Raw genomic sequence first — 10,881 nt, 5'->3', positions numbered from 1 at the left:
AGTCGGGGTGTGAGGCGGGTGTCGGCGGGTGATATGGGGGTGTCGGAGTCAGGGTGTGAGGCGGGTGTCCAGCACGATATGGGGTGGTCGGAGTCGGGGTGTGAGGTGGGGGTGTCGGAGTCGGGGTGTGAGGCGGGTGTCCGGGGCGATATGGGTGGTCGGTGTCAGGGTGTGAGGTGGGGGTGTCGGAGTCGGGGTGTGAGGCGGGTGTCCAGGGCGATATGGGGCGGTCGGAGTTGGGGTGTGAGGCGGGTGTCGCGGTGTGAGGTGGGGGTGTCGGAGTCGGGGTGTGAGGCGGGTGTCCGGGGCGATATGGGTGGTCAGTGTCGGGGTGTGAGGTGGGGGTGTCGGAGTTGGGGTGTGAGGCGGGTGTTGGCGGGTGATATGGGGCGGTCGGGGCTGATATGGGGGTGTCGGAGTCGGGGTGTGAGGCGGGTGTCCGGCGCGATATGGGGTGGTTGGAGTCGGGGTGGGAGGGGGGTGTCCGGGGCGATATGGGGCGGTGGGAGTCGGGGTGTGTGGGGGGGGTGTCGGAGTCCGGGTGTGAGGCGGGTGTCGGGGTGTGAGGCGGGTGTCCGGGGCGATATGGGTGGTCAGTGTCGGGGTGTGAGGTGGGGGTGTCGGAGTTGGGGTGTGAGGCGGGTGTTGGCGGGTGATATGGGGCGGTCGGGGGTGATATGGGGGGTTGGAGTCGGGGTGTGAGGCGGGTGTCCGGGGCGATATGGGGCGGTTGGTGTCGGGGTGTGAGGGGGGTGTCCGGGGCGATATGGGGCGGTGGGAGTCGGGGTGTGAGGTGGGGGTGTCGGAGTCGGGGTGTGAGGCGGGTGTCGGCGGGTGAGGTGGGTGTCCGGGGCGATATGGGTGGTCGGAGTCGGGGGGTGAGGCGGGTGTCGGCGGGTGATATGGGTGTCGGTGTCGGGGTGTGAGGTGGGTGTCCGGGGCGATATGGGGCGGTCGGAGTCGGGGTGTGAGGTGGGGGTGTCGGGGTGTGAGGTGGGTGTCGGGGGGCGATATGGGGCGGTCGGAGTCGGGGGTCTCTAGGGCGTTGTGGGGGCAGGGGCGGCTCTAGCCATTTCGCCGGGGGGCGCTCTGCCGGTCGCCGGTCCCGCGGCGCCGGTGGCCCTCCCGCAGACGTGCCTGCGCCGCCCCCCCCGGGACGCGGCCCCAAGCAGGCGCTTGGCGCGCTGGGCTCTGGAGCCGGCCCTGGGTGAGGGGAGCCGCGGCGCCGGCGGGGTCTCTGGGGCCGCGAGGCCGCTCCCCCGAGCCTGCAGGGGGCGCTGCGAGCCGGAGCCGGAGCCAGGGCCGGAGTCGGGGCCCGGGCGGGCGGAAGCGGCCGCCGCCGGTTTCCGTCTCTCGGCAGCTGAGTCACTGGCCGCGCCGCTGCCCGCCGCCGCCGCCGGCCCCGCTGCCCGGCCCCGCCATGCCGCTGGAGAACCTGGAGGAGGAGGGGCTGCCCAAGAACCCCGACCTGCGCATCGCCCAGCTCCGCTTCCTCCTCAGCCTGCGGCCGCAGCGCCCCGACCCCGCCGTGCGCGAGGAGCTCATGGCGGCCGTGCGGCGCCACAGTGAGTGCGGGCCCCGCTCCCTCCCCTCCCCTCCCCTCCCCCACTCCCGGGCCCCGGCCCCGGATCCCCCCACCCCGCCGGGGTCCTGTTCCCTCCCCTCCGACTCCCTCCTCCCCCAGGTCCCCTCCCCCACCCCTTCCCTCCCCTCCCCTCCCTGGGCCCCTCCCCTCCCCCACTCCCGGGCCCCGGCCCCGGATCCCCCCACCCCGCCGGGGTCCTGTTCCCTCCCCTCCGACTGCCTCCTCCCCCAGGTCCCCTCGCCCACCCGGGCTCTCCCCCCGCCAGGCCCCGCTCCCTCCCCTCCCCCACTCCCGGGCCCCGGCCCCTGATCCCCCCCACCCCGCCGGGGTCCTGTTCCCTCCCCTCCGACTCCCTCCTCCCCCAGGTCCCCTCCCCCACCCCTTCTCTCCCCTCCCTAGGCCCCGCTCCCTCCCCTCCCCCACTCCCGGGCCCCGGCCCCTGATCCCCCCCACCCCGCCGGGGTCCTGTTCTCTCCCCTCCGACTGCCTCCTCCCCCAGGTCCCCTCCCCCACCCCTTCTCTCCCCTCCCTGGGCCCCGTTCCCTCCCCTCCCCTCCTCTTCCTGGCCCCTGCCCCGGACCCCACTCCCACGCCCCTGCCCCATTCCCTCCTCTCCTGGGCCCTTGGCCCCCTCCCCCACTTCCTCCTCTCCCTGGCCCCAGCCCCCACTCTGACCCCTGTTCCCTCCCTTCTCTCCGGCCCCCTCCCCCCCACCCTCCTCCCTCTTTCTGTCCCCCCCACTCTGTTCTTCCACATCCCCCAACACCAGCCCGCCGTCCCCATTCCCTTCGACCTCCCCGTCCCATCCCCCTGTTCCCAACCCCTCCCTCCCCCCGCCAATCCCCTTCCTGCCCCCTCCACATCCCCCCCAACCTCAGACCCCATTTCCTCCCCCGCTGAGGGGGTGCAGCCTGGGGCTTCTCTCCCTTCTCCGGTAACGAGCTGTGGCCCCCAGTGTGCCCTGCCAGCACTCATAGGGGCGGGGGAGTTCACAGCATCACCTTATTCTGTGGGGTGTGGGTACATCTCAGTCTCTGTGCCTCATGGTCTCTACTGCTGAAGAGAAATGGTTGTTTATCTTGCAGTAACACCTAGCAGTGCCAGTCCAGCATCAGGGTCCGTCACATCTTATGCACATTTAACATGCACAATTTCAGCTTTACACGCTCGGCGAAAACAAAAAAAAGAGAAAAACAACAATTTTAATACTGTACCTGTAGTGCGGGTGATTCCGCCCACTATTACACTCAATGTAATTTTCACTATATGCGATTTTCGCTTTACGCGCTGAGTGCGGAACGTAACCCCAGTGTAGGATGCGATAGACCTGTATAAGCAAGTAAAGAAAATAGCCAAGCAGCCAGACTAGTAACATAACAAGAGGCAGGTGGAGTGGTTTGAGCATTGGCCTGCTAAACCCAGGGTTGTGAGTTCAATCCTTGAGAGGGCCAGTTGGGGATTGGTCCTGATTTGAGCAGGGGGTTGGACTAGATACCTCCTCAGGTCCCTTCCAACCCTGATATTCTAAGTAGCTAAAGAGCAGGCTGGGGACCAGGGAAGTGAATGAGTTGTGCATAAGAGGCAGGAGACTGTCAAACAGGAAGAGAACCTGAAACACAATCTTCAATGCATAATGTCTAAATGTCCTTTTAACAGGCAGCTCCAGATAACTGATCTGGTTATATCCCTCCCTCAATGGGAGTTTTCCTTTAGCACTTCAGACTGTTGATATGGGATCCTGCAGCAATGTTTAAGACAGCAAGAGCAACCCCAATTCTCTTTCAGATATGGCTCCATACTATGAAGCACTCTGCAAGCCGCTTGACTGGCAGATGGACATGGAGCTGTTGAATAAGATGAAAAAGGCGAATGAGGAAGAGTTGAAACGTCTCGACAATGAACTGGAAGATGCGGAAAAGATCTTGGGGGAGAGTGAAATCCGTGATGCAATGATGGCCAAGGCTGAGTACCTGTGCCGAATTGGGGACAAGGTGAGTTAAAGGCACAGGTTCCTTGGGCTGCTGTCATTAAAATCATTCTTCGTCTTTCAAACCAGAAAAATTCCTATGCATTCTGTCCATTTAGAGGAGGCCCGCTGACTCATGATCTGGAGAAAATAGAACCACACATGGGTGGGGTGAATGGTGAGATCTAAGCAATGCAGCAAGGGAAAGGAAAGGGATGTAAAACTGGGAAGTGAAAGGCAAACTAAGAAGAGAACAAATAAAAGTTTGCCATTTAAAACTTTTCAAAACATTTTGTAGACAGTATTTGCTACCTACCTAGTGTTTTGTTTTTAAGCTGTTACATCATAATTGCATATGAAAAGTGAGTTAGTTACTGTACTCATATAATCATTGGGGACTCTGTTAAGGTATTTTGAGAGTAACTTTTGGAACTTCAGATTTAAACTTTGACAAGTTGTGAATATTAATCTCCTTTTTTGAAGAAGGTTGGTATTTTAATTATTTAGGATAGACAGTTGTACAGTTCTGTTGTAGGTGATGCACCTTGATCAGAGCATGCTAATTTAGTTTAAACTGGCTTTCTAAGATGGCTGCCAGCTTTTTTAAGTGCCAAGACACATTTCAGTTGCCTGTGGTTTTTTTGCCCCCACAGTACTGCTAAAATGTCCTTCAACAAGATAAATCTGTACACTACCCTGGTAACACCCAAGGCAGCTTCCCTTGATACATTTTAGTGGGGTGCCAGTTCCTTTTTATGTTCTAATATTAGAAAATATTGTCTTGTTAGGAAGGAGCTCTGACTGCTTTTCGTAAGACATATGACAAAACTGTGGCACTGGGACATCGTCTGGATATTGTGTTCTACCTTCTAAGAATTGGTTTGTTTTACATGGATAATGACCTCATCACACGGAATATTGAAAAGGCAAAAAGGTACCATTGTTAGATTTGTGGCAAATATCACCTTTTGAAGTAAAGCATCGTTAGTTGCATATGTCTAACAAAACACTAGTTTTGAAGATAGCTATAGAATAGCCTGATTGCTAGTGAATAGGTTTGGCTTATTAGTTAATAATTTTAAAAAATAGTACTTATTCTTGATAAGTGCACAGTGCACTTTGCAATCTGAAAGAAATCTGAGTTCCTGCCACATAGAGCTTATAATTAAAATACAGTGACATTTGTATTCTCATTATTTACTAATTTGCAATTAAATCTAGTTGTTATACATTATGGTCCTGGGTAAAGTTAAGAAAGACACAAACGATTATAACCAGGGCTTGAAAAACTTACCAGACACCCAGTAGCCAGAGGACTAAACCTACTAGCTAGAGTTAGATATGAAAGATGAGTGGATGCTGCATCAGTCAGTCATGGGGCAATCCCATAGGAGAAACGCTGGTGCCCTTACAATCTCCAGCTGCTGGGAGTGGGGAGGTGCAGGTGTTGGGATTTCTGTGAGGCTGCTTGCTGCCCCTGGACACTACCTGGGGCTTGAATCTTTTGTGTCTGCTCCTGGCTATCCTGTGTTTGAGTTTGAATTTCCAAACCTCTTCCTGCCTGTAGCTGCTAGAAGGGAGAGGAACTTTTTTCCCCTTAGCATCGTGGCACTTTCAGGCTGCTGCAATGAGCTGGTCTCCACTACTGGTTCCTCCTCATCTTGGCTGTTGCAATGAGAGATCTTTGACTTCACTTTTCCCTCAGTCACTATTTTTTGTGTTCTCCCCTGTGAATGGCTCCTGGCCCTGCCTCCGTTGCTGCTTGTGGCTACAGCAGCATTACATGGGTCTTGAAAGTTTCACTGCTGCCCATAGGTTTTGGGTTCTCCCCCCCCCCTTGCATTTTTTAAAAATGATTATAGTGTACTACTGGTGGACAAAGCTATGAGCAACAGAGGCATTGGAGGTGTGTGTCTGTAGACTCAGGATCACAGTACTGCATAGGTTCACATTTGGAAGATTAGCATCACAATTAAATAGGATAGAAACTTTTTAATTTTTTAAAATGTAGCTTGAATTCTGGCCTCACCAAGGAAAGCATCCCATCTACCACTGACAAGCGCATTTTTGAAGCCCTAATTGTTACGATATAGTGCACTTCATAACTAAGACTTCCTTATGCACTCTAATCTTGTTAAATGTACTGTACTCATTATTTCAGATAAAGAAAACAAGTAAATATATATCTTATTTGTTTTAAGTTTAATAGAGGAAGGAGGAGACTGGGACAGGAGAAATCGTCTGAAAGTCTACCAAGGTCTTTACTGCGTAGCTATTCGAGATTTCAAACAAGCAGCAGAACTCTTTCTTGATACAGTTTCAACATTTACATCCTATGAACTTATGGATTACAAAACATTTGTAACATATACTGTCTACGTCAGTATGATTGCATTAGACAGACCAGACCTTAGAGAGAAGGCAAGTAAAGCAAACAACTACACTGATTCAAGCTGATCAAATTATTCTTAATTTTTTCTCTCTCTCTCTCTCTCTCTGACGCTAGTATTTGAAACTTCTAAATGTTGTTTGATTGCTTTCAGGTTATTAAAGGGGCAGAGATTCTGGAAGTGTTGCATAGTTTACCAACTGTACGACAGTATCTCTTTTCACTCTATGAATGTCGTTATTCAGTCTTCTTCCAGTCATTAGGTAAGGATATTTCATACACCAGTATCTTTCCCCTGTGTTTCTCATTAGGTCCTGTGAGCAGCTTGCTGCAAATCATAGCTGAGTTTTGTAGAATTGCCATGGGGATGGGCTGCAGGTGTAGTTAGTATTGTCAAACCCCTGACAGTTAAACTCCTCCATTTGCTTTAGGTGAATCACTCCTAAATATCACTCTCCCTTTGCAGCACAGTGAGGCAGAGTAAGCTGCTCTTGCATGGATTTATGGCTCTCTAAAATGTTTCTTATAAAATGCGCATTCTGGAAGATGGCATCTGGTTGGATGAGGGAAGGTTCTTACAGTGTGGGCACCTAGCACCATCTTATAGGGTGCGATCAAAGAGCCAGTTTGCTATCTTTGGTCCTAATTCTGTGGTCAGACCTATAGGCTGTGTGCAAATACAAGATTCCTGGTTGTAGAATTGAGACCTTAGTAGTACTTAACTCTATTAAAATGGGAATTATTGAGATATACCTATCTCCTAGAACTGGAAGGGACCCTGCAAGGTCATAGAGTCCAGCCCCCTGCCTTCACTAACAGGACCAAGTACTGATTTTGCCCCAGATGGCCCCCTTAAGGATTGAACTCACAACCCTGGGTTTAGCAGGCCAATGCTCAAACCACTGAGCTATCCAAGAGCTCCTGAAGCATCTGTAGTTTCTTAAAGCCAATTTAAGACCCTCTCAATAGAAAACTAGTCTTACCCTCAACTATGCTATTCTTAAGAACAAGTTTTGATAAAGCAAACACAAACCAAGTACTATCAAAAATGTGAGTATCTACTTGGATTGTGCCTTTGTATCTCAATGTACACGTACGGGACACAGGGATCCAGTACAATCACATACCATATCATGTTGCTTATTGAACTTTGTGTTTTGTTCTGTTTTTTTGTAATAAGCAAGAATAGATATACTCTAAGATTATAGACTGTATTTGTGATTTTTATCTTTTCAGCTATTGTAGAGCAAGAGATGAAAAAAGATTGGCTTTTTGCTCCTCACTATCGTTATTACGTACGGGAAATGAGAATCCATGCATACAGCCAGCTCCTAGAATCCTACCGGTCACTGACACTAGGGTACATGGCAGAAGCTTTTGGAGTCGGTGTAGAATTCATAGATCAGTAAGTTAAAAGTAACTTTTGTAAGTTAGAGACTTTAGTCATCATTTAAAAAGTAACAAGTTTACAATGATCCTGCTACAAATAAACAAACGATACCAAATAGAGAGAAGAGGTATTTACTTAGACCATCCACAAACCAAGTTATCTGTGTATGCATGCAAGATTATTTTTTACTAGTCTCATGTTTAAGTGTAGAAATCAGTTTAACTTTAGTCTGTTTAAAAAAAATTAATTGTCCAATATTTCTTTTTCTCTCTGCATAAGAAATTTATATTTAGTTTTTACACGTGAAGCATCATGAGATAGATACCTAAGAAAATATTTTTTTCTTTAAATGATAAGACCAAGGGCTATCTGGATGAATACAATTGAATTTAGGGAACAAGGATATAACACAGTTAAAAGTTATGATGTAGATAAGATTTCATCATGTTCTTTAAATTTTGACTGTCCTTGTTTCAGTTTTGGGACACTTAAGTTCCATCTTCACTACAAGTTTTAACTGGATTGCCTGACTCACCTATAATTGCTGTGTAGATTGGACCTGATATTTGTGGTTTAAATCAGGTAAAGTGTAGGCAGCTGTTGTGCAAGCTTTCCAAAATTCACACCTCAGCCTGCACTTGTTTGGTCTCACCTTAGAACTGGAACTACAACTAGTTTTCACTGTGACCTAAATTGGGATTTGAAGCTAAATCTAGGGTGAAAGATTAGTGGATTTACCTCTGATACCTATAACAGCCAGCTTGTGTTTGAATACCTCTAGAGGAATAACTTGCTTCCGTCTATAAGTATTTTTTTTAAATATTCCCAATTAAGAAAAAATAGGCAGGAATCTGAGTCCTGACTGAAATGTACATAAATAAATTAGTAAAGCAAAAAAAAGAACATTTGAACGGAAACTGAATATAATCATATTAATGAGATCAGCACTTAAGTTATACCAGTTTCTATTAATAGTGAGAGAGTAGATATTAATGATTGTAACTTACCTGGTTTACTATAGGTACTTATTCATGTTGTCATGCTCTACTATGGATTTGTTTGTTTTCATTGTCACTTCTTTCCTAGCCACAAACAGTTCTCTGGAAACAGACCAACAGGAAGAGTTTAACCAATCCTTATCAATTTACAGTCACGTGCTCAGCACCAGCATTATTTTTTCCTTAGTATCCACACTTTGATCCATAATAAACCACTCTAGTTGGTTTTATTGCGATATGACCTCATAAGAATTAGTTGGACCAGGAAACAAAATTAAAGTGAGCAGCAATTTATTAAGCAAACAATCTAACATGCAGGGCTACTGGGAAATGGCAAACTATTTTGTACTGTTTCTCTTAGAAAAACACACAATTGTTGACAGGTTGTGTTAAGTCCGCTATTTTCAATGCCAGGCAGTCAGACAGGTTTTCCACTTATTGTCCAGTTTTTGACTCCTCCATACCATCAGTCTCTTCTGCTGTTTGTTCACATTCTAATGGACTATTTACTGGAAGGATTCAGGGTTTAACCACATGATCTTAGGAAATGGTGGCGAGCAAGTCACAAACTACTCTCTGCTTTCCTCTACATTAGAAATGTTAATGGTTTTTAATAACTTGGGGGGGGGGACTTTCAGGCAAGGGACTAGGGTGGGTATAAATGTGTAGTAAGGCTACTCTCTGTTATAGGAAGGGCTGAAACATGAGAAGTAGGCTGTACGATTGAATTTTTCAGAGGTAGAGGAGGGCAGTGGCAACGGGGAAGAGGACTGTCTAATCAGAGTAATTTGAGTACAGGTGCTACTGGCCATCACTGAGGATAGTTCATTTAACACTGCTGGTGGATAGCAGAACAGCAGAATCAGAACAGATGTGCAGGAGGAGGAAGTGGGAGTGCTCAGAGCTGGTAAGGAGTCTGTTGGCTCCTCCAACTGGCTCAGAACATCAGGAGGTGATAGGAAGGGTTTGGTAGCCGCAGCATGCTTGCACTAGGTGTAGCAGGAGGTTAAGGGAGACATACATGGATTTTGGATTGAATGGGCCTGACATGGTTTGTAGTAGGAGAAATAGAAATGGTGGGGTAACCATATTTGCATTGTGGCCTTCTGACAACTTACTTCAACCTCCAGAACTGAAAGGTGACTTTACACAAAGCATGAAATACATCACTCTGCACTCGGTGACAGGACAAAACTCCCATTGGCTTCAGTGGGAGCCTGGGCTGAATAGAGAGTTCTTGCCCAGGTTCAGAGTATAAGGGTAATCTTTAGCTTTTAGGAAGCAATAACATTGTTATTTAATGTAATAGCATCTAATTTTGTAGTTGCCCTGCCTTGGAGCCATTCCACTAATGTAACTGTAGACAATGTCAAATGCTAAGGAGCTGTACAATAGAATAAAAACGAAGTGTACACAATACACCACCACCTCCTAACGTCCAAACAAATGAGGTGCAGCTTAAAAGAAGAAAAGGAAGTAGATGAGCAAAGGTGGAACATGAAAGGCCCTTCTAAAAATAGCGGTGGGGGAAAAAGAACTTTAAAGCGTTTCTTTAAAAGTGGGATGGTAAGAAAACAAGACACTTGTGGGAGCCTGCAACTCTTTTGTGCAACATCTATATATTTAACATACTACTTTTTTTTTTTAAATTAGGGAGCTTTCAAGATTTATTGCAGCTGGGCGACTGCATTGCAAAATAGACAAAGTAAATGAGATAGTCGAAACTAACAGGTACAGTATCTATAATCTGGTTTAACACTGTATATTCTAATCACAGTTACTAAATTGACAGCATTATTGAAAAGCTTGTCATGGTTTAATGTGACTTCTTACTATAAATCCCTTTCTTCATAATTTGTAGGCCCGATAGCAAGAACTGGCAGTACCAAGAAACCATCAAGAAAGGAGATTTGCTGCTAAATAGAGTTCAGAAACTTTCCAGAGTAATTAATATGTAACACTTTTTTAAAAATAACGGAATGCAAAATGTAGATGTTTAAGACCATTTTGGAAGTAATGTGTACTGTATGAGTTGATATGCGGTAGCTAAGAAAATTATAAGAAAGAAGTAGGGTTTTTACAGTCTGCTTTGTTATGTAAACAACTGTATAAACGTTACATTCATGTTTTCAGATCCCAGTTCATTAAATATATAATACAGTGGGATGTAATGTACAATGTTCAGTTTTTTGTTTCATAGTAAACTATTATGTTTAGAAAGCAGGGCTAATATTTGTGAGCAAAAAAGAACTAGTGACAGGCACAAATGAACAAGTCCCATGAGTCATTCTGGGACTAAGAAAACTAGATAGTTTAACAGTAGAAGGAAATATTTACATTAGAGTAGTAGCCGAAAGCTTCTCTAGGGATTGGGGCCCCATGGTGGTGGGCACTATACAGAGAGATTCCCTATCCTGAAGGGATTACAGTCTAAAGACACTGACAGACAACGAGTAGAGGGTATACGGCAGCACACACCCTAACCAATATGGTACAGAACTGGCATAGCTTTGTTAGTTGCATAGATTGTAACTTTAATTGATTAAAGTAACA

The 10,881-nt window shown here is 47.5% G+C and overlaps 1 protein-coding gene across 1 annotated transcript; it reads left to right on the top strand.

Moving 5' to 3' along the window:
* Positions 1-1,322: 1,322 nt before the first annotated feature.
* On the top strand, positions 1,323-10,294 carry PSMD6 (proteasome 26S subunit, non-ATPase 6). Its single transcript, XM_045024677.1, has 8 exons — positions 1,323-1,565; positions 3,371-3,576; positions 4,340-4,485; positions 5,753-5,972; positions 6,095-6,203; positions 7,177-7,345; positions 9,982-10,059; positions 10,190-10,294. Exons 1-8 carry the CDS (start codon positions 1,421-1,423, stop codon positions 10,284-10,286), a joined length of 1,170 nt encoding a protein of 389 aa, XP_044880612.1. The 5' UTR covers positions 1,323-1,420; the 3' UTR covers positions 10,287-10,294.
* The last annotated feature ends 587 nt before the right edge of the window (positions 10,295-10,881 follow it).

The sequence above is a fragment of the Mauremys mutica genome, chromosome 7 (genome assembly GCF_020497125.1).
Source record: "Mauremys mutica isolate MM-2020 ecotype Southern chromosome 7, ASM2049712v1, whole genome shotgun sequence".
In the NCBI taxonomy this organism is placed as follows: Eukaryota; Metazoa; Chordata; order Testudines; family Geoemydidae; genus Mauremys; species Mauremys mutica.
The sequence above is the reverse complement of the archived record's forward strand: the minus strand, read 5'-3'. Positions and strand labels throughout refer to the sequence as shown.